The 24,132-nt window shown below is 49.1% G+C and overlaps 1 protein-coding gene across 14 annotated transcripts in view; it reads right to left on the bottom strand.

The window, feature by feature from the left end:
- Positions 1 to 24,132, bottom strand: part of ERC2 (ELKS/RAB6-interacting/CAST family member 2) — a 4,434,974-nt gene that overhangs the window by 4,389,169 nt on the left and 21,673 nt on the right. For 6 of the 14 annotated variants that reach the window (XM_069643659.1, XM_069643652.1, XM_069643653.1 and 3 more), the window contains exon 1: positions 8,909 to 8,987. The exons of 1 other annotated variant lie outside the window; for it this stretch is intronic. In XM_069643659.1, coding sequence (XP_069499760.1) covers positions 8,909 to 8,933 — 25 coding nt within the window. In that variant the 5' untranslated portion in view covers positions 8,934 to 8,987. Of the gene's footprint in view, positions 1 to 8,908; positions 9,011 to 24,132 lie in introns of those variants that run through there. 7 more of the 14 variants (XM_069643661.1, XM_069643657.1, XM_069643650.1 and 4 more) reach the window with 3 other exon arrangements.

Below are 24,132 nucleotides of genomic sequence, written 5' to 3' on the forward strand. Positions count from 1 at the left end.
GTGAGGTAAGTACTCTAAGTCTAAACAGTACCTCTGGTTTGATGAAGAGTGGTCCAACTGGCTTCTGTCCTGCTACAGCGTTGCAGACCCCGTATTCCTGAGCCTTAGTCGTGGGGACAAGAGGGAGGACATCTGTAGGGCTCCTGCGGTGATACTTCGGAGGTCGTTGGCGGCTACGGGCTCTTTTCCGTTCTGCGGCACTTCGTGGATTTCAGCGCTTAGTAAACAGAACTGTTGCGGATCTCTGGTACCAGTTGGGCTTCCTTCACTCCTTGGGTCTGATGAGGGGACTAACTCTGGTCGTCCTGCTTCTGGAGGGTCCTTAGGAGACTCCTGGAGCTTCTAGCCGGATTTCAGACGTTTCACTCGACTACGGATTACTCGACCCCTGGCACTTGATTCTTGCAGCAATGAAGAAGTACAGCCAGACAGGGAAGATGGTCCAGTGGAGTTCGTCTATGGGTTAGTTGGTCCCACTAACCCAAGGGGAGAAGTCCATTCCGGAGCTTCTCTGTCTGAAAAGGGAGTTCAGCACAGCAGCAGGGCTTCACCGGGCATTCAAAGGTCCAGGAGGATGCAGCAAGCTTTGTTCACGGTTTCCTCGTCGGGTGTTTCTCCCAGTGGTCGACTCTGCCTCTAGTCCCAAAACCCTCGACTTTTAAGCAGGTTTCTCCCATTCATGCACAGCCTAGGCCAGGGGTGCACAACTGATTTTGACAGAGGGCCGAAAGTACCTTACATGAGGGCTATAGTGGGCCGAAAAGTAAATGTGGGCGGGGCGGTAGGCGGGGCGTGGCAGGAGGCTTTTTCAACCCCCAATTTGTATTAAACACATGGAAAAAGAAAATGTTTTTGCAGGGTAACGATTTTTATTTGCATTTCAAACTTACATTTGTACTATACATTTTCCATTGTTATAATTTATTTCTATTTAGTTATTGTATATCGTCTGTTTTATTGACCCTTGATTGGACATTCCGTTATTTTGGACTGCTATAGTTTGCTGTTTGGGTTGCCCAAGAGGAGTATGGCCTTCGTTGAGTCAGGTTTCCTCAAAAAGCAAAGGATGTACATCTCCTAACTGTGCCTGTTTTTTCTTTATTATTGGGTCCCACCCCCAACCAAACACTATGCCCCATGGCCCCCTCACCACCCCCAACCAAACACTATGCCCTATGGCCCCCTCGCCCCCAACCAAACACTATGCCCCATGGCCCCTACCCCAACCAAACACTATGCCCCATGGCTCCCACCCCCAACCAAACACTATGCCCCATGGCCCCATCACCCCAACCAAACACTATGCCCCATGGCCCCCTCGCCCCCAATCAAACACTATGCCCCATGGCCCCTTCACCCCCAACCAAACACTATGCCCCATGGTCCCCCTCACCCCAAACCAAACACTATGCCCCATGGCTCCCACCCCCAACTCCGAACCCCCCACCCCCAAACTCCGAACCCTCCACCCCCAAACTCAGCACACACACTCTCAAGCATGCACCCATACAGACCCGAACCCCCACCTCTCAACTCAGCACACTCTCAAACCTGCACCCATACAGACCCGAACCCCCCAAATCAGCACACACACAAACATGCACCCATACAGACCCGAACCCCCCACCCCCCAAATCAGCACACTCTCAAACATGCAAACATACAGACCCGGACCCCCCCACTCCCCCAAATCAGCACACACTCTCAAGCCCATACAGACCCGAACCCCCCATCCCCCAACTCCGAACCCCCCACTCCCCAACTCAGCACACACACTCTCAAGCATGCACCCATACAGACCCGAACCCCCACCCCCAAATCAGCACACTCTCAAACAAGCACCCATACAGACCTGAACCCCCCCAAAATCAGCAGACTCTCAAACATGCACCCATACAGACCCGAACCCCCACCCCCAAATCAGCACACTCTCAAACATGCACCCATACAGAGCCAATCCCCCCAACCCCCAAATCAGCACACACACTCTCAAGCATGCACCCATACAGACCCAAACCCCCACCCCCAAATCAGCACGCTCTCAAACATGCACCCATACAGACCCGAACCCCCACCCCCAAAAGCACACAAACTCTCAAGCATGCACCCATACAGACCCAAACCCCCCACCCCCCAACTCAGCACACACTCTCTCAAGCATGCTCCCATACAGACCAGAACCCCCACCCCCAAAATCAGCACACTCTCAAACAAGCACCCATACAGACCCGAACCCCCACCCCCCAAATCAGCACACACACTCTCAAGCATGCACCCATACAGACCAGAACCCCCCAAATCAGCATACAAACTAGCAAGCATGCACACATACAGACCCTGCATCTCAACATACACCGCACTTACACTCCAAAACAAACATTCATGCACACCCGACACCCCCCACCCCCACATCCCAACATACATTAAAAAAAAACATTCAAAACCAAACATTCATACACATCCGACACCCCCCACCCCCGCATCTCAACATACACAAAATAAACATTCAAAACCAAACATTCATACACATCCGACACCCCCCCATCTCAACATACACAACACAAACATACAGCAAAACAGACCGACACACAAACACAAACAGACCACTTACCGGAGACGTGCTGGAAGGCAGGTAAACTGGAACAATGGCGAGGTAACAATCGTACTACGGCAGGTGTGGTCCAAGGTTGAAATGCCTTCAGCCGTAGTGCTGGCCTTCCATTGGTGCAGCACACGCACTACGTGGTGCCTGTGTGCTGAGCCAATGAGGGCCAGTGTTTTGTTCGGCCCGGAAGACAACAAAGACTTTCCTAATGGAGGGCGGCCGATGCTGCTTGCGGGCCGCCCTCCATTAGGAAAGTCTTTGTGCCTCGCGGGCTGGACACAACAGCATGGCGGGCCACAACTGGCCCGCGGGCTGTATGTTGTGCACCCATGGCCTAGGCTGTCAATCACACATCAGGGTCGCTGTCCTGACAACCAGCCAGCCATTGAGGACTGGTTGCATTCAGGAATTCCTAAAGACAAAGGACAGGGGAGTTTCAGAACCCTCCCTCACATACAGACAACCTGGAGCCAGAGGCGTGACTCGGGGCTGAAGTGCGCCAACGGCAAGACAAAGGGCTTCAATCTGTCTGACGCACAGAGTAAAACCCAAGGAAGACCTCAGAAAATGGCAAAAAAAGAAGACAGGGGCCGTTTTGATAAAATGGTCACCACTGGGTGCTATACTGCAGCTGAGGGTTCAGCCTGCAGTAGAAAAACACAATGGTAGGACAAATTAAACCACTACCACTAGTCATTTAAAAGTAGGGAGGGCAACATACAAATGTTACATGAGAATGTAGGATAAGGGGCTACTAGGTAACTCCCCAGCACGCCACATAAGATGGTGTGTGCTGGACCCACAAAGAGAAAAGGTAAGTAAAGTCATTTTCACTTTACTATTCTTGGGAACAGTAGTTCACACAAGAAAAGGTATTTTAAACCTTATGAGAAATCTACAGGATTTCTCAGTGACACTGCACTGAAGTTGATGTGTGTCACCATACAAAAAGTAGATGCATATGGAGTTTGTCAGACTCCCAAAACAGTGAAAACACATAATCCAAAGGTCAAAACACATAATGCAGTGGGAAAAGGGTCACACTCACTCCAGGGTTAAAATTAAAAAGTCCTACAGTCCAGAAAAAGAGCTGGGGGTCTCTAAGGTTGAAGGGAATTATCACAGAAATGAGAATTCTCCCTAACATGACTGCACGAATATATGCCAGTATTCACATGCACTCCTTCACACAATATTCATGTTTGCTTTGCGCAAAATCCAATAATCAACAACCATAACAAAAAGTACCTCCAGGATAAAATTAAATCAAAAGAAAAGGATCCAAAAAAGAAAGAAGCAATAAACAAACGTAACCACAAAATCCCATCAACTACCCACAACCTACCAAATAAAAGCAACAACAAACCACAAACAGCAAAGACTAAACCCAAAAGACGATGAAAAACACCAATTGAAAGAGGACACCCACTAAGGAACACAACCCACGCATCATGCCTCACCACAGGAAAGACAAAGAAGCCAGAAAAGACAACAGAAATAATAAGAAATCCCAAACCACTCGGGAAGGCACGGACCAGCATGATCCCACAACCCCAAAAAACTCGACAAACATCTGAGATGGCCCAAGGAGACATACAAATAACAGAGCAAAGACAGACTACAATGCTCGCTACCTGTCCACATATGACAACGTGGTAAACAAAAACAGCACAGCAACAATGAACCGACAGCCAACAAGCTTCACGAATACAGACCCAACCAGGACACCAAACGGATGACAACTAATAAACCATCCCAACCCGGTCTCCACCATGGACAATACCCCAACCAGAACAAGTAACAAATTGGAAACCATCACACTCACTCTGCACCCCCTATATCACCAAGACTGGAACAACAGAGGGGTAGCGACCCTATTTACCACCCGGAAATGAACCAACCCTGCCATAAACCTTATCGGTCTACTCGACAAAGAGACTGACCAACAAAGAACCACCCCACCCAAAAGACTCAACCGGGAAAAACCCACCTGGAACGGAAACCCAACCAACACCACACTGGTCAGAACAAGCAATACTAACAACAACAAAAAAGAGAAATCCAGCAAACTACACTGCAGCCTCCTCAACATTAGATCCATGGCAAAACACTCTACAGAAACCAATGACCTCCTAAGCAAAGGAGGCACAGACGTGCTCTTCCTTACAGAAACCTGGCTATCAGACAACTATAAAGCCATCGCGAACGAAGCAATACCCAACAATTATAAATTAATACACGCCAACAGAGAAAACCGAAGAGGAGGTGGAATCGGAATTATACACAAAAAACACACCTGAGCATCTTGAATCATCACAACCAACGCGGAAGACTATGAATCCCTCCTAATCAAGATAGAACTCAACGACCAATCCATCATAGTATTCCTACTGATCTACAGACCATCTTCTTACAACCCCAACTTTGGAACAAAACTAGCAAACGAGGCCACCATGCTATCAACCCACCACGAAAATCTAGGTGAAAGAGATCCCATCGATACAAACATTGATACATTGACCAATTAGCACCAGCTAAAACATTCAAAGCAACACCACCAAAAAAACTGGCAGCAAAATGGTTCACAGAAGAACTGAAAAAACACCAAAAAGAACGCAAAATGGAAACAAAATGGAGAGAACAATACGCCAGACAAGACTAAATAAAATACCAAAGACAACTCAAATTGTACAAAGCAACAGTCCTCAAAGCAACAAAAAAAAAAAAAAAAACTTCTACGTCACAAGAATTGGCAAACAATTCATAGAAAGAACTCCATCACCCCTACACAAACACTTTGTGAAAGTTACTTACACCAGAGCAGGATCCGTGTAGTAGCTGCACAGCAGTTACTGCCTTTTAATCGGGCATTAGCCTGCGCAGGTATTACTATATATGTAGTCACTTACAACAGAGCAGGACGTGTGTAGCAGCTGCACAGCAGTTACTGCGCCTGCGAGCATTAGCCTGTGCAGGTATTATACATATAGTCACTTACACCAGAGCACGGTCTGTGTAGTAGCTGCACAGCAGTTACTGCGAGCATTAGCCTGTGCAGGTACTATTCTATATGTACAGGGTCTGTGTAGCAGATGCACAGCAGTTACTGCGTCTGCAGGCATTAGCCTGTGCAGGTACTAATTTATATATAGTCACTTACAGCAGAGCACGGTCTGTGTAGCAGCTGCACAGCAGTTACTGCATCTGCGAGCATTAGCCTGTGCAGGTATTATTATAAATGTACAGGGTCTATGTAGCAGATGCACAGCAGTTACTGCGTCTGCAGGCATTAGCCTGTGCAGGTATTATTAGATATGTAGTCACTTACACCAGAGTATGGTCTGTGTAGTAGCTGCACAGCAGTTACTGCATCTGCGAGCATTGGCCTGTGCAGGTATGATTAGATATGTAGTCACTTATACTAGAGCAGGGTCTGTGTAGCAGCTGCACAGCAGTTACTGCGTCTGGGAGCATTGGCCTGTGCAGGTATGATTAGATATGTAGTCACTTATACTAGAGCCGGGTCTGTGTAGTAGCTGCACAACAGTTACTGCGTCTGCGAGCCTTAGCCTGCGCAGGTATTCTATGTGTAACAACATCCAACATGCTATGCTAGATAAAATAAAAAAACTCCAGAACAAAATCAAATCCCAATTCGACAAAGTTCCCAAAACCCCTCCACCAGCACTTCCTAAGCCTTCCACCCTCATACTAAAGGATAATACTGCACACAGAACAAACACACCTAAATCCTTCTCATTCAAGGAAGTCACAGTTCCTGAAGTCCTTCTAATCATTAAACAGACCAGACCATCCCTATGCAAAGGGGACACTTCCCCAGCCAACATAATCAAAGACTGTGCCACAGCTTAGGCCCCTTTTGTAACTACGTTCATCAATACCTCCTTCGCCACCAGCACTTTCCCACTCGCCGTGAAGGAAGCATGGGTAAGACCGCTGTTAAAAAAAACCTACCTTGGATCCGGACGCCCCAAACAACTACCAGCCCCTTACCGCTGTGCCGTTTCTGCTCAAGATCCTGGATGAGGCTGCATACCTACAGATCCAAGCTTACCTGGAAACGCACAGCATTCTTGGAAAAAGGCAATCAGGTTTCCGCCCGCGCCATAGCACAGAGTCAGCCCTACTCGACCTCAAGAACCAACTACTTGAAGCCATGGACAAAGGCAAGACCTCTCTACTCCTACTCCTAGATCTCACGGCGGCCTTTGATTTGGTCGACCATAAGATCCTGTGCAAACACCTCACTGACACAGCACACTTCTCCCAAGAAGCCACCGACTGATCACCTCCTTTCTGGATGGTCGAGCAATGAGAGTCTTCTCAGACCAGGCATCCGCCCAGCCATCACCTATCAGCTGCGGAGTCCCACAAGGCTCATGCACCTCCCCCACCCTCTACAACCTCTTCACCCTCCCCTTATTCAGTGACCTAGAAGACGTCGGCATAGCCTTTACAAACTATGCTGATGACACCCAAATTCTCCCAACTCTAACAGATAACTATGAACAAGACCTCAAGACACTCCAAGACACATATGCACGTATCCAGGCCTGGATTGCGGCAAATGATCTATGCCTAAATGGGGAAAAAAACGAAATACTGCTGGTAGGCCCCAAAGAAGCCTTAAAAAAACTAGACAACAACTATAGTTCTTTCAGCATCGAGGACACCATCATTAAAACCTCAGACACAGTCAAAACACTCGGAGTCTATCTGGACTCCACCCTATCAATGGACAGGCAAATCAGCGCCATCTCATCAGCGGCTGCGCTCACATCAAAAATCATAAACGCTGTGAGACCATACCTATCTCAGAAAAATTGCCTCAACATCACAAGGGCCACAACTTGTGCAAAACGTAACTACTGCAACATTCTTCTTCTAGGCACCTCCAAAAATAACATCAACAGATTACAAATCGCACAAAACAGTGCCCTCAGAGCCGCACTCAGTATACCCAAGAGAGAGCACATCTGCCAAGCACGCAAAGATGCCCATTGGCTCCCGGTCAAAGAACGCATAATATTCAAAGCCCACACCATCACACACAGATGCATCTCCCAGTCTGCCCCAGATTACCTAGTGGAAAGAATACACCCCACAGACTGAAACTTGACCAATATGCACACCAACTCTCAGTCCCTGCATTCAACAGAGCTAAAGCAGGCGGCTCCGGCTTTGAGGTTCTAGCCCATAAAGCTTGGAACTCACTCCCACTCAGTCTAAGAAAAGGAGAATCCCTGACAACCTTTAGGAAAGCTCTAAAAGCAAAGCTGTTAAACTAGAACACCTTATGTCATGCATTGTCTCTAACGCTTTCCCTCTGTGACCCGTAACACCTTCTCTACAATGTCTTTTACTGCTGTATACATCTACTCTTGCAACAATGTTATAACGTGCACGGAATGTATACTCTGTATAATCTGTACAACATGCACCAAGTGGATATCGTGTAACAGCGCCACGATGCCTCCGGGCCGTAGGGCGCTTTATAAATCCAAATAAATAAATACTATATATATATATATATATATAGTCACTTACACCAGAGCAGGGTCTGTCAAGAAGCTGCACAGCAGTTACTGCGTCTGCAGGCATTAGCCTGTGCAGCTATTATTAGATATGTAGTCACTTACACCGGAGTACGGTCTGTGTAGTAGCTGCACAGCAGTTACTGCATCTGCGAGCATTAGCATGTGCAGGTAATATTATTTATGTACAGGGTTTGTGTAGCAGATGCACAACAGTTACTGCATCTGAAGGCATTAGCCTGCACAGGTATTATATATATATAGTCATTTACACCAGAGCAGGGTCTGTGAAGAAGCTGCACAGCAGTTACTGCGTCTGCGAGCATTGGACTGTGCAGGTATGAGTAGATAAGTAGTCACTTACACCAGAGCAGGTTCTGTGTAGCAGCTGCAGTTACTGCCTCTGCAGGCATTGCAGAGCCTGCACCATACCGTAAATGAGCTTCGGAGCAGCTACTGTTTCTATGCCAACAACAGGCTGCCCGTGTAATTTCAAAACCAGATGTTTAGAAAATCACGTACTTAAAATATTTAATTTTTTTTTTTTTTCTCCTCTCCATCCTACAATATTTAATTTCAACATGTGATGAGTACAATACAAGGAATTACAGCTTCAACGTGCATTCCTATAGGTTGCAAAAGGGCTCCTCTTAACAATAACAACAAATGGGTGAGAACGTCTAAGTTGATGGATGCTAAAAGAAATGCATATAAAATTCACTACAACGGCTGGATCGCATACACTCACCTGATGTTGCCTGGAAACTGGACATGCGCGTTTCCTCAAGGGTAGTGTCTACTGTCTAGTTCCCATTCGAGAAACGGACCATAGCAAGGCCCCGCCCCCACTTCATCACGTGGACTGCTCTGCATCACGTGGGTTTCAACGTCCGCTTTATCACGTGGGCTGCTCTGCCTCACGTGGGTTTCAACGTCCACGTCATCCTCATTGCTGCAAGAGCTGGAAGGCAAGGCGTTGTGGGAGCAATTCCTCCTTTGCAAAGCACATGTATCGTTGTTTGTTATTTGATTTCTGTTAAGTCTTAACGTTATCTCATGTTGATTGTCAATATTGGGAAGGGAGTATTTCTGTGTATTTTGGTGGTATAATGTGCATCAGGGGTGAGATGTACTCAAAACACAGGCGGATTCCTTATTTCGGTGTATTTTTGGGATATGTAACGTGCATCACAGGGGTGAGGCAATATTGGGGAAGGGGTATTGCATATTTTGGGGGTTCAGATTTACTTAAAGTACAGCTGGATTCAGTTCATTTTGGGGCTTTCTCATGCAGATGTGCGACGTGTGTTTTATGGAGTGGGGCTGGGCACAGTGTGTTCCTCCTGGCCCAATGCGACTTCCACTGTAGCAGTGAACCCCGCTGGATGGGTGAGTGGTTGGAGGATTTGGTATGTGCAGCAGATGGGGATATGTGTTTTATGCAGACAGACGCATATGGGTACGAATTTCCAGCATAACAGTTCAGTTCTTTATTTCTCCTGCAAGGGGGTGATTTGGAATTCCCCCGGGGAGGGGATTTTTCATTTACTCCTTTGCAATGTGTGGCAGAGAAGGTGGAGGCCTTCTATTGCTTTCGTTTACAATCACACATTTTAAAGTCCCTATGAGACCCGATAGCATTGTGTTTGTTTAAAAGTTTGCCAATACTGAAATGCCTTTAGGGCTTAATGTCTTGGTTCTGTGACGTCGTTGTGATGTTTTCACGTGGGACGTCTACGTGTTAGGAAGAGGATTAGGAGGAAGGAGTGGTCCACGCCGTGCACGGGCAGGTATTTATTTTTTATTGCGCATTTATAATTCATCTCGGAGAAGTGCCAGGTATATTTAATATTTTTATTTATATTGCGCTCATACACAGGTGTTTCAGAGCGCGGCAAGGGAGGGCAACGGGGGAGAACAAAACTCTGATGGGGTTTGTTTTTTCTATTTTGATTTTAGTTGCACCAACAGCGGATCTTTCTGTGTCTTCTTGGCTGGTATCCTCATCCCTGGCTCTCCCCCCCCACCCCCCCAACAGAAGTGTTTTATGGCCGTGCCGCACACGCCGAGGGAATTTCAGGGCAGATTCGGCTGCCGCCATCTTCACCCTTATCCAGTGGTGGAAATTGAAAAAAATTGGTGGGGGGTCCCACAAGGGCTGGGGTTGGGGTGGGGTTTGGGTGGGGGAGGGGCGCCCAAAGAGGCAGGGGTTTTGGGGGGTGGAGCTGGCAGTTGACCTCCGATCAAAGGAAGTGTCCAAAATAATAGTTTAAAACGGCGCAATTTCTTTCATGCTGCTTCTTTTCCAAACTATATATCAATTCCACTTTCATGGCACTGGCGATGAGTTACTTCACTATGCGGATAATTGTTTTGACCAGTGTTGCTGAGTTAATATTCTTTAAAATGCAGAAATTGCATCCCATTTTATAAAAAAAAAACCTCCCCACTTGGGTACCATTCAAACATGGTCAGAAAAGGAATGAATTGCCATTTACAACTATGGCCCACTTTTTCATTGGTGCCCAAGACAATTATGGCCCAGTCCGACCCGCACTTCTACAAGGGAGCAAACCGTACCATCCATCTGTGCACCTACCAACAGCAATGTTAGTCTACACTGTAACCTGAGCTCATACAGAGGATTATTTTAAGCAGACTGTTAAAGAATCATTAAAAAGAGCAATTACTCTAGCTAATGGTGAAAGAGCAAATAATCTGTGGGGAAATCCTAGTTTAAACCGAGGGATTGTCCTGCAACCTCACTCTTAAAACCTGCTGATTTCTGTTCACCATAAGCAACGTTTTCTTTTACTTGAGCCACACCCGGCGCAGCTCCCGGTTGCCAGTCATTTGGTCGAAAACAATTGGTCGACTGGACAACTGGTCGAATCAATTTGGTCGAAAACCAAATGGTCGAATTTTTTTTTTTAATTATTTTTACCCCTTTTTTTTTTTTTGGGGGGGGGGGTTCCCCACCCAACCCCCTGTTTTTTTTTCTACACGAAAACCCACAAAACGCATATATAAATAAAAAAAAAAATTCGACCATTTGGTTTTCGACCAAATGACGTCGACCAAATTGCAGTCGACCAGTTTGTAGTCGACCAAATGACTGGACACCGCAGCTCCCTTCTGAAAGCAGTTGGGTGGCTGCATCGTGTGGGATAGTTTCAATTATAATATGGGTATTTATTTATTCATGCAATGTTCGACGGCTACCTGTATATTTTTTTATGCAAACCAACAAACATTGCATAAATAAATGAATAATCGGGTCCATGTACCCAACAAACATTGCATAAATAAACTGGGTTGTGGCTGAGGACTGTTAACTTCCTCTGGTGACCCTGTGCACCCTGCACGGGGTCACCAGAGGAAGTTAGTTTGATACAGGTCACAGCTGCAGGAAAAGCAAAGTCCTGCTGTGTACACGTAGGGGGGCGGAGCCATCAGAGCGCTCATGGCGGCAATGAGCTGCTCCGCCCACCTACTCTGTGCCGCCACGGGCTCTTTCTTTTTCCAAAGTAACCAAGCGCAGAGCATGGGTTTGGGGTTTGCGGTGACTGACTCTGGCCGGATCCCGCGATCTGGCTACACATCTGGTGCCGGATCGTTGATCCGACGAGAGCCGGTCCAATGACCAGTACTGCCATTATCTGCGCAACACAGCTTTCACTGTTAAAACAGCAATGAGCTCACTACGACGGCATGCAGTTCCCATGGTATGATTTCTGTAACTTTACTGCTTTTACAAGGTGAGGGGTTACGAACATTGCAGGGAGATGTGCCTGACTTTACTGCTCAGTGCTGCCAGGCAGTGGATTGAGCTGTACCGGCCAGACTCTGTACCACAAGATGTCTCTTGACCCCCTCCCCATATTTCTTTCTTTCTGTATAGGACCGACTTCCTTGATTTACCTGCGTTGTCTCACTGACTAGGTGCCTGCATGTTGCTTTGCTAGTATACAGTGAAAATGCAAACTCCTATGTAGTCTTGCCAGCAAGATAACCATGAGTATTTAGCCCTAAAAAAAAATAGCCATACTGTCGGCAGAGGTCTTCAATCTGTGGGGCGTGTGATCCAGGCCAGCGAGAAAAGAGAAAATACATACTCATTCAGTGCAATGTGATGAGGGCACAGGAAATAAATGCAGCCTGGACGTGCTCTTTCCTGAATTTGGATTGCGTGTCCACACTGCGTTGTTGCTTCCTGCTGGTGACGCCAGCGTCTTATTGCCTGGTAAGGGATGCCGCTTCTCGGTTCAGACCGCCACACCACAGTTGGACGGAGTACCGGGAAGCAAACGTTTCATGCCTTTGTCGGTCCCTCTGCTTCCCCCTCCCCCTTTGGACCCACGAAGACTAACGCGTGGGGAAAGGTGAGCAGGGGGGGGGCTGGATCACTGCAATGCTGGTTCCCCCCTGGACCCCTCTCCCTCTGTGCCCCCACCTTGCTTGGCCATGGGGGAAGAATAGGCGCGCGGCGACGGAAGCACGCATTGCCAGTGTTGTATGATATCCAGCTCCCCCACAGCAGATTGCTGGGCTCTCCAGCAATCTACCGTGGGGTAGCCAAATATCGTACAACACCGGTCCCCCCTGCTTTGGATGTCCCTCTGCCTCATCGCCCCTCTGGTCCATGGACAGCGCTGGCCGGGTCCGAGATCCGGCATCAGATGTCTGGCTGGATCTTGGGACCTGGCCTGCCTCAGCCATGACTAGGCTTTATCAAGCCCCCGGCTTTGCAGAGGGAAGCTGGGCGCTCGGTGACCTAATCTAAGCAGGGCTCCTTTCCCCAGCCGTCACTCGTGCATTTCCTGGCTCTATTTGCTCATCCTGTTTGTTTTTTCTGACCCAAAAGGGACACCACGGAAATCAATGGGCCATGAATATCACTGTGGTGGGGAGGGGTGTGGTCACTGTTGAAAGCAGCCATTCTACATGCTGGACACATTATTGTTCAAATGTTCATTTTACACATTCAAAGGAAAAAAGTAATTTCCAAACTCAAATGCTGCTGAAACTTGCGTTCACTAGTTTTCTTTGAGGTGTGTGTTTGTTTGTTTTTTTTGTTTTTTTTTCGTTTTTTTTTTCTCTTAGCACCACACCAATTTGTGTGCCCCTTGCTTTGTGTTTTATCATAGGTTATATTCATAAAGATGTTATGTTTACAAATAAATGCTTCCATTGTGCTGACAGCAGTTATTAGGAAATTTAAACTGGGTTCATGGGTGCCAAACGGAGGCAGAAATACTCCAACCCATCCCTTGGCCAAACACATTTTATAGCACTTCCTTTTTTTATAAGTAATTGCAAAAAGCCCTATCGATTAACAAGTTATGCATATTTCTTTTTTATTTTATTGTTTTGGTTAAATTCAACCTTAAACACAGTCTCAGCAATGATCTGTCAACCTGCTGAGCTACCCTGGGAGCCATCTACTATAGAGCAAGTCTATGCATCCCATGATATACTAAAATCACTGCATTACCAACAGGATATTGGTTGCACTGCTGCCATAGAAGTGATTTAAAGTGGAATTCATGTATATCCTCCTGCTGTGGGTGTCAGGCCTTCGCCTGCATGTGGCCATATGTTGCAGAGAAGCCAGGGGCCTTCGTGTCTGGCATGGCAGCCGCGGCAGTCTGCTGCTACTTAGCGCTGTCACCTAACTGCAGTATAAGGTACATGGCTATTACTCGATGTTTCCGAAAGTTGGCTCGGTGAGTTAAGAACTACTTTGTCGTATTCTATGTTGGATATGTACATGAATGATTTTAATGCCAGCAGGCTGGACTTCACAACTGTTAAGGGTAACCTATAACAAGCTGATGCTCTTTCTCTCGCTCTATTATTTATTTATTTTTTTGTCTAGTATGAGTCACGTTTTCAGGTATGTGCTTTTGACTGCTCTCTCTACCAGCTGGGGTGGACTGGCCTATAGGGAACTTTTGGAGATTTCCCAGTTGGACCCTGCACCTTAGGTCCCTTTTGTGTGCGGGGGAGGATGTGTGCCGACTGGCAGAGTAGTGCGCACATATTGGTACAGTCAATCTAGTATGTTTATAATCCTTTTTTTTTTGTACTTTTTCAATTGCAGGAACACAAATTGGCTTAATCATCCCATCTTGGACAGCAAAGTACCCAGCAGCAATGGCACCATAAAAAATCCTGACATCTGTATTAGGACCTTCCGACGGCAAGAATGTCTTTTTTTTTAAAACAACTGTATTTTGCTGTGGGTGTGTGGGGTAATTTTAAAGATATAGTAGGAGTCCCAATTGGGGATTTCAAACCTATTTTTGAGGCTGTTCCTTTCTCATGTCCAGTTTAGGGCGGTAATGTTCATGTCTCATGTGGGAGTTGCATTTACAGTGCTCCTGGTTTCCCAGCGTTACATCCTGCTTACTAGCTGATGCCTAACACCCAAGAGCTGGCTTTAACCCACGCTCATTTTTGAAGTCTCAGGTAGACCCATGTATCCTTGACTAACTGTTTTCATTGCAGCAGCATCGCTCCAAGCGTCTGTGTCAACCTAACCACCTGTGTCCCAGAAAGAAAAATCCAGTGAAGCACTTTATCCAGTCATGCAGGCAAGTAAGGATTTCTTCTCCCTATGTAATATTGGTTGAGTAGAAGTGCTGAAGGTTTATATCGGTCCTGTGCGATGTGCATCCAGGTGTGGTTTTCGCCGCCCTGTGGCCTAGTCCAGGACCACACTTCAACAAAAGATTTGAGCTAGAACTTCATGATCTGAACAGGGAGTCTTCTGAGACTTGTATCAATGTGGTGTTTTTTTAAAATCCAAGCAGCATTTCTGACCCATTACTGCGGAGTTTGTTTTTCCCCCAAGCTGTTCACATGGTTTTGTTCCCCCCCAGCCTTTTCACGTGGTTAGTTTTAAATCTTATGTGGTGTAAATAACGTGACATAAATTAACGTGGGGGTTTTGCAATGTTTTCAGAGTCAGGCTCCTTTTTTAGATGGATCATTGGTACTAAGTGAAGAAAATATCTTTTTCACTGGACCGATTGGGACGGGGTTCGATTTAGAAAGACCGCTCTGTGACCTTTGAAATAAATATCCAACGCTAATTTTAGTCACGTCCCCTGGAGCAGTAAATTCGGAATGCTGCGTTTACAAATATTTGCCCTCTAATTTGAGTTATCGCAAGCAATGATTTTGAAAGAATGTTGTTTGGCACCCACACCCCCATTTGGCACCATTCTACACCAGATAAACATTTTGGGGTCCATGTGGAGAGAGGGGCCCAAGCCAGGTACCTTTACCTCAGGGAGGGCTTGGGGGTCAAACAAGTTTGAACACCACTGCCCATAGAGTGACTATTTTGTTATCAAGAAAATATTTTTTCAAAAAAAGGCAAAAAACCGAATTGCTATCTTGCTGGCACCGCTATATATTACATATATTTTGATTGCTAGTTTGGATGAGCACTTATCATCCCTGGTCCCTAGGGGACAGTGCACGTGTGGGCTTAAACGGCAGAAGCTTAAAGTACTAAACAAACCTTTGCAAAATCCCTGGTTGCTTTAGTGTGGTCCATTATCCACGTGCTTGTTGTGCCCTTGTGTGCGATGTTGCTATGTGTCCGGTACGGTGCATATACAATTCGTACACATGACCGCATCTTCAGTGGGTAGGAGCGAAATCCTTCCGGTGCTTTACTGGGAAGGAAAGAGTTGCACGGACCCAGCGATACTCAAGATTTTACTCTTGTCGTCTGCTTAAGAACATTGCAGTGTTGCAAAGCCCCTGTGAGAATGTGTTTCTGCTTGTAATTTTCAATAAGTTGCCCAGACAGCTGCATGCCAGTGCACAGACACCCGCTGGCATAGATTTCCCTTGTGTGGGGATTGTTGATGTGTGGCTTGTGCGACTTTCGCAGCATCTTTAATATTGCTTAATCCTGAAGCAGGGTGCCAAGTGGCAACCTTTTGTTTGGCTAGCATGAAGGCTGGCTAAGTTTTGAAGTGTGTGGCAGATTGTGTGAGCCGCTGTTTGGTACAGGGTGTGCTGCACACACCGCCAGGTGTAGTCTCAGGCTGGGGATGGTTGAAATGCCCTGATGGAGTTCTTTGATTCCTGCTTTCCTCCTTCTGGTGGCACATGGTGCTTTGGGCTTAGATTTGCTGTTGTGATTCGGCGCACAGAGAATGGTTGCAGATATTGGTCATCCAAGCTCTCATGAAGAAGGGAGAGGAAAAAGACTCCTCTAACCAACAGTGGACAGATGCCCCCTATTTATTTATTTCTCTTAGCAATGCTTGCAACCTGATCATTGCTTTCACTTAAGCCATTGAACACCAGCCAACTAAAAAAAAGTGGCATCCATTAATTGTCCAGCAACTGAAATTGCATTAAAGGAGAGTTTCAACGCCCCCACCCCCACCCCCCGTTTCAAGCTGGGGAACATTGTTGAGATTAGTGTAATGTGAAAAGTGTAAAGGGCCGGTACTCTGAAGTTTAAGGTCAAAGCACCCCTAAAGAGGTTCTGTAAAGCTGCCCCCCATAAAAAGCGAACTGTCTGGCATTCAAAGACTCTTATTGTAATGTTTTTGAATATTATTTTTTCACTGCTGGAAGTTACGGATGCTATACCCGCGAGGCAGAGCTTTTTACGCCATTTATTTTAAAATAGATGGCTTGTTCACCCCCGTTTTTCCATTGCTTTTTGGTTCACAGTAGGGCTAGTTGTGCCAGCCTTTATGCGCAGGGGACCATTTTCTAATTCCACTCATGCTCTACTCATCTACGTTTAGTTTTTTGAACACTTTGGGGAAATTGCTACATGATTTAGGGGGTAATTCATAGATTTCAGCGCAGAGGCAGCGCACGCGACCAGCGCAGAGAGGGATCGTGCGTCAGCGTGCGCCAGCCCTGTGCGCAAAATAGCATTCTGGTGCACCGCGTATTCATGGAACTCCCAAGGCAAAAAGAGCCCTGGCGCAGAGAACATCCTGCAGCGCCAGTTACGCCCCCAAGGAGGCCCCTCGCGCAAGGAAAAGCCATCAAAATCCCCAATCCAGCGCAAAGGGCTGCGGTAACCCTGGACCAGCTTACAGGGCCGCTTCACAGCAAACGCAGAGCGGGGAACGTGTATTCCTTGGGTGTGCTGGAATTATCACACGCGGTAGGGCCTGTGCGAGCGGGGTACGTGTATTACTGGGGTTCGCAGGGAGTTTCACACGCAGTAGGGCTGTGCTAGCGGGGAGCGTGTATTACTGGGGTTCGCGGGGAGTTTCACACGCGGTAGAGCTGTGCGAGCGGGGTACGTGTATTACTGGGGTTCGCGAGAAGTTTCACACGCGATTTGCCCTGTGCGAGCAGGGTACGTGTATTTGGGTGGTACGCGGGGAGTTTCACATGCGGTAGGCCCTGTGCGAGCGGGGGTACGTGGATTTCGGGGGTGCGCAGGAAATTTCACACGCGGTAGGCCCTGTGCGAGCGGGGTATGTGGATTTCGGGGTTGCGTGGGAAGTTTCACAGGCAATTGGCCCTGTGCGAGCGGTTTACGTGTATTACTGGGGTTCACGGGAAGTTTCACTCACGATTGGCCCTGTGCAAGCGGGGTACGTGTATTTCAGGGGTGCGCGGGAAGTTTCACATGCGATTGGCCCTGTGCGTGCGCGGGAAGTTTCTCACGCAATTCCGCAGTCATTGCGGGGTACGTGTATCCAGTGGGGTGCGTGGCCACGGGCCCTGCAGGCAGCCCACACCACAGGGGGACTACCCTGCACCCCTGGTCATGTCCTGCAGGCAGCCCATCCACCATGAGCATGCCCCCCCAGCCAGGCCACATGTCACCTTGCATTAGTGATCACCAAATCATGTCCCCCTGCACCCCACCCCCCAGCATTGAGGGGCACCTGCCAGCAGGCCCCCACTCGTGTCCCTCTGCACCCGCACCCCCCAGCATGAGGGGCACCTGCCAGCAGGCCCCCACTCATGTCCCACTTATGTCCCCCTGCACCCCACCCCCCAGCATTGAGGGGCACCTGCCAGCAGGCCCCCACTCATGTCCCTCTGCACCCGCACCCCCCAGCATGAGGGGCACCTGCCAGCAGGCCCCCACTCATGTCCCACTTATGTCCCCCTGCACCCCACCCCCCAGCATTGAGGGGCTCCTTCCAGCAGGCCCCCACTCATGTCCCCCTGCACCCCCACACCCCCAGCAGTGAGGGGCACCTGCCAGCAGGCCCCCACTCATGTGACACTCATGTCCCCCTGCACCCCCAACCCCCAGCATTGAGGGGCACCTGCCAGCAGGCCCCCACTCATGTCCCCCTGCACCCACACCCACCAGCATTGAGGGGCACCTGCCAGCAGGCCCCCACTAAGACCCCCTGCACCCCCACCCCCAGTATTGAGGGGCACCTGCCAGCAGACCCCACTCATGTCCCCTGCATCCCCACCACCAGCATTGAGGGGCACCTGCCAGCAGGCCCCCACTCATGTCCCCCTGCACACCCAGAGGGGCACCTGCCAGCAGGCCCCCACTCATGTCCCCCCCCACATGACATAAAGATGCACAATCATGGCCCACTTCTACACCAAAATACCACTGCACGCCACCCCAGTCTTGAGACGCAATGATTTCCCAATCCACCCCACACTGACATGCCTATCTCAAGACACAAACCAAATGTCAACTATGTACATCAACACATGTGTGTCGCACACACACACTGGTTGGCATTGATTGCGTAAACCCACATTTTCACATGCATGAACCCAATGAGCCAATCACACACATGGAAGTAAAATATCAAAATGTATTATGGACAAAAATAAAGCAATGAAATGAAAGCATAAAAAAATAGCAAACATGAAATGAAAAGCATGTCCAAAAGATGAGTAAATGAAAAGTATAACCAGTCCAAACTCTCCCTCCACCAAAGCAAATCCAAAGGAAACGTAAAAAGAAAAATCCATTAATCCATGGTGAAATCCAAAGAAAAAGTACAAATTAATCCATTGTCCAACTATGTACAATCCATTGTCAAGGGTCCATGAGCCCAACAAAAGAAATGAAACCTACCTAAGAAAAAAACTATATACAAATGTGTGGGGCATAGTCCAATCACACCAAATCAAAGGAAAATGACAATAAAACCTAACACTAAAAACAATTTACAATGGCAGAGGGCTAGTCCGACGCCTCACTTTTCGATGTCCCGGGCCAGGGCATCATCGAACTCCCGCTCAATGTCCTGGAGGCGGTCCTCTTCCATGGCCCCGAGGGTTCGCAGGGACGATGACATGTTGACCTCAAACTCCCTGCGAATTGCCTTGAGGCACTCGGCCCGCCTCGGTGCCCTCCGCATGGAGTTCTCCACCCTGACCATTGTGAGCCGTGCCTCTTCTGCCCGCCGCCGCTCCGCATCTGTGGCGTGGCCTAACCGCTGCCACACGGAAGACAATTGTAATCCTGGGTCCTCCTGCCCTCTGGCCGATGCCTGCCCCTCCGATGTCGATGGCCCCGAGCCATCATGGCTCCCACCTTGCTGCTGCTGCTGTGCCTGTGCCCCTGCTCTTGCTGCCTGCACATCCTCCTCTGGCTGGGGTGCAGTTGTCGTGGTGGCCGCCACTGCTGGACGTCCAACTCCCGACTGTGGCAGGGATGTGTCCCCCACCAGCCTGGCCGCTGGGTCAGAGGCAGCTCCACAGGGTACCCGGGTGATACATGGGTGGGAAGATGGCATGGAGGATGACTGGCGCGTAGGTGTTCAGTTGAGGAGGGGGTCGGGCCAAGGTCCAGCAAACAGAGGAATCCAGCCCTGGTGACCAGTCCCAGTAGGTCAACGCGGTCAACGAGGCATTTGAGATGACGTGCAGTGTCTTCACGAAAACACTGCAGGTCACCTCGCATGCCCCGTTGACGCAACACCATCCCACTCAGGACAGGCTCAACCCCGTCCCGGATAGCCACATCCGCAGGGAGACGAAGGCCAGTTGTTGTAAGCGGATCCCCTCCCTGAAAACGGGTCTGGACATAGGCATCCCTGCTGGTGCGGGATGATGCAGTCACCGGATCAGGGACAGGATTACACACAGGCACCTCTGCGGTGGCCTGTGCTGCCTCCCGCCCCTGCACTGCACCACTAGCACCAGTGGAATCCCCACCTCCAGACCCCATGTGTGTCCCTTCCACGGGCGCCTCTTCCACCAAACCCCCCCACCAACCTGGTTGACTCCGTGCCATCTTCCTCCGTCTGACCCTGTGGGGTCTCAGCTGCCCCTTCTGCTGCTGAGGAGTCCACCTCTAACCTCCGCCTCTTGGACCTACCCTCGGCAGCAGCGGCCTGGGACGCGGCACCAGACTCCTCACTCCCCGACAAGATGGCAACCTGGGAGGGGAGCCGGGCCTTGCGTCTCCGGCTGGTGGTGCGATCCCTGCCGCCCTGCTCCACAGCACCCTCTCCGCCCTCTTCATCAGTTGACGCTGCAGACAGGGAGATATAGAACACAGGCATCAGGGCACGGGACAATGGACTGATGCACACATGACAATTGTACATGAGTGTCAGTGTCAAACCTCAGACATGGCATCACACTCCCCAAAACACATGTCATTTCAACTCACACACATGACGAATTCAACAGCATTATTCCACCAGGCAGCACCATCCATACAAACAGCACGAGCAGCTGAAGGTGAGCCTGATGTCACATGAAACACGGGGGAGTGCCCAAAACATGCACACAGGCCACCACACTTACATGCATGTGTACATCTCCACCAACTGTTGCAGTGATGAGATCGCCATCCATGTCACAGCTGCCATTCAGCCTTCTTCATGGCAGTGTCACATGCATCCATGTTGCATCACAGTTGCACACTTGTCAAATATACACACATGGCAGTGCAGATACATGCAGCTGGAACCACCATCCATGTGTGACACCACAACCATGCCAACGTACATACACAGAATTTCAAACATGTGTGCTCCCACATCTGCATTTGGCCTGCATGCTTACCAACACATATACCATCCATGTGTCTCACACATGAGAGGACTTGCATGTGTCAGCCTCACGCCCCTGTACATACACATCCATACATGGCCCTACAAATACACATGTGCAACCTGCACACTAGTGGCACACCACAACACGCACAGCGTCCAATCAGTATGCATGTATACTTACCGCTCAACTCCAGACGGGTCTGCCTCTCAAGGACCTGGACGTGGAGCGCTGGGCGTGTGCGTTCCAGGACCCTCATTTGGTGGTCTGACAGGTGGCCCCGGCTCCCCTTGGCATCCGCTGCCTTCAAGAGGCGCTGGGCCTTGTCGAGGGTTCTGGACCTGAAGCCCTCCCAGCGCTTCCGGACATGTTTGATGTCGCAGACTGCCACCCCCTCCTCGTTGATGGCAGTCACGATGTCCATCCAGATCCTGGTCCGTCCTTCATTGTCGGTGCGCAAACTTCCAAAGAGGGCATCATACTGCCCCAGGACTTGCTCCACCAGGACACCAACTTCCCTGGCACTGAAGCTGGTGGCCCTCTGCCTCTCTGGCTGGGTGTTGCCAGTGCTGTCAGATGGTGTTGTGCCCGACATGGCAACCCCAGAGTCAGGTGTTGGTGGGCAACTGGGTCCTCGGGCTGGGCTGTGGAGTGATGGTATCCCAGTCGGGAGTCTTCAGTTCCGGCAGGGGTGGTCACAGCAACTGCACCCCTGGCTGACGTGCACGCAGCAAATAGGGCACGTGGGCAGCAGGCAGTCGGGCAGCAGCAGGTGGGAGCGTGCTCAGGGGTCTGAGGGGCAGGAAAATGGCCTTTTGGGCAGGAGCGTGGTCTTCCATGTGTATTCGCGTGGCCAGCTTGATACAGAGTGATTTGGCACGTGAAAAAATTGCACGTCAGCGTGTAATTCGAGGAAAGGCCCTTAGCACGTAAGCGAATCAGTGACGTTAGGCGCGCAGGCGTTGCCCACAACATGGGTGCATAGTGAATCAGCACGTGAGAAAACTGCACATCACCGTGCTATTGGAGGAAAAGGCCTAAGCGCGTAAGTGACGTTTCACGTGTGGGCTGGCTTAAAAGGTACGAGTATCACGTTATTTCGTTGTACGTGCTTTTTGTGGCGAGCGAGCGGGTGTATCTTGTACTTCTTGTCGGTTCACACGCGATTACTTTACAACGTTTCCAGTTCGTACTCCCTGTTTCCTCAGACTGCGTTCTTTTCTTTTGGCGGGGGTGTTGCCTATGTGCACATGCGTGTCTTTTTCAAGGCAGATGGTGAGTCGCGCACGTATTTCCCAACTGTGGTTGCCCCCGTGTGTCGCATACCCCTTCAGAGGTCATTGTATGCTTCGTGTAACACGCGTACGCTTATTTTTGTGTTTCTGGGTGCCACAGCATAGTGCAGGTTTATTTTTCCACGCACGTGAGTCCCCAGACACGTCTACACACTCCGGCACGTCAAGGAAGCCTAGCTTTAATGATGCCGAACTTGATGCACTTGTGGCCTAGCCGCGAAATGGTGGTGACTGCAGGGTGCAAGACCACACCTGGTCAACGTAGGGCACACTGGCAAACCATCGCGGACCACATTAGTGCCCTTGGATTTGTGAGGCGCACAGCTGATGATTGCTACAAGCGGTGGAATGACCTGAAACACAGAGCAAAGAACAAGCTGGCCTCAAATCATGCCTCTACTCTGGTGACTGGTGGTGGGTTTCCACCAGAGGACAACCAACTCGCTGAACATGAGTCTGTTGCTGGAACCTTCATCACAGAGGAACAGATCCAAGGCGTGGGAGACATAACAGATTACAACGCATTGTCCGGTGAGTGCCCATGCATGTGTGTAATCCAAGTGTATGTTGTTTGGGTGACGGGTTCTGATTGAGTGCCAGGTGAGGGTGTGTACTCCTGAGTGGTATGGGTCACCCATGTGCTTCCTCCAAAACATTGAGCGGCCTTGGATTTGGGTATGACAGTATCCCTTCTGCCCACAGTAGCCAATTGGCGCCACATTACTGCAGTTGCCCTTGAACTGTCATCGTGCATCAACATTGTTCTGAATTTTTCAGTGTTCATTCAGGCTCATTGTTTCAATTCTCCGATTTTTGCAACGCATTTTTCAGCCCTAATGCCACATATGTGACATGCTTCTGTCATTGATTACACCCCACATTGGCCCACATTTGTTACCTTGTCATGTGAATGATTAGACCATTCAGGCTGATTGAGTATTGGCCTGCTCACATTAATTTTTGGGGCCTGCTTGAATGTGGAACATGATAGTTGTTTCCTATCATGTTGAAGTGACCAACCATTGATGTGTACATCTGCCTGCGATCACTGTATTATTGTACACTGGATGTGTTGCAGTGTGTGGCACATGCGTATTTTGTCACACTATTAAGCATTTTTCATCTCATGTCCATCTCACATGGATGGGTGACAGTACTCGTTCACTGACATATGGCTGTACTTGTCAAATGTACCATGGCTAGGCTACATGCCATCTGTGTGCTGGCATGTGTCATGTATGTGTATTGGACATGTCACTCACAGGCTAATGTGTGATGCCAGTGCTACCCAGCATGCAGCAAATGTGTTGCTTTTCCATCTTGGTGTCCTCAGTGTCTGCTTTTTGCCTCCCCTTCCAACTCATTGACAGTGCATGCAGCCAGGGTTATTGTCATGTGGCACATGTGTAAATCATGTACTGGATCTCTGGCTTGTAAGGCCTATGTGTGTGCTATGGTGCTCATGCCCGTTTCCATTCGTTGTCTTTCATGTTTTTGCAGGTGATGACGCACTTTATGCTGTAGAGGTGGAGGAGATGGTGCAGACCCAGGAGGAATCTCAGGCACAACCGGGCACCAGTGGAGGACATGGTGTGGTGGTGGGTGAAAACCCAATCTTATTGCAGACCATACTGTCCAGGGGTGTCTCTGGTTGCACCTCCCCAGACCTCTATGATTCAGGTGC

This window comes from Ambystoma mexicanum, chromosome 2p (assembly GCF_040938575.1).
Source record: "Ambystoma mexicanum isolate Mex_15411 chromosome 2p, UKY_AmexF1_1, whole genome shotgun sequence".
Lineage (NCBI taxonomy): Eukaryota > Metazoa > Chordata > Amphibia > Caudata > Ambystomatidae > Ambystoma > Ambystoma mexicanum.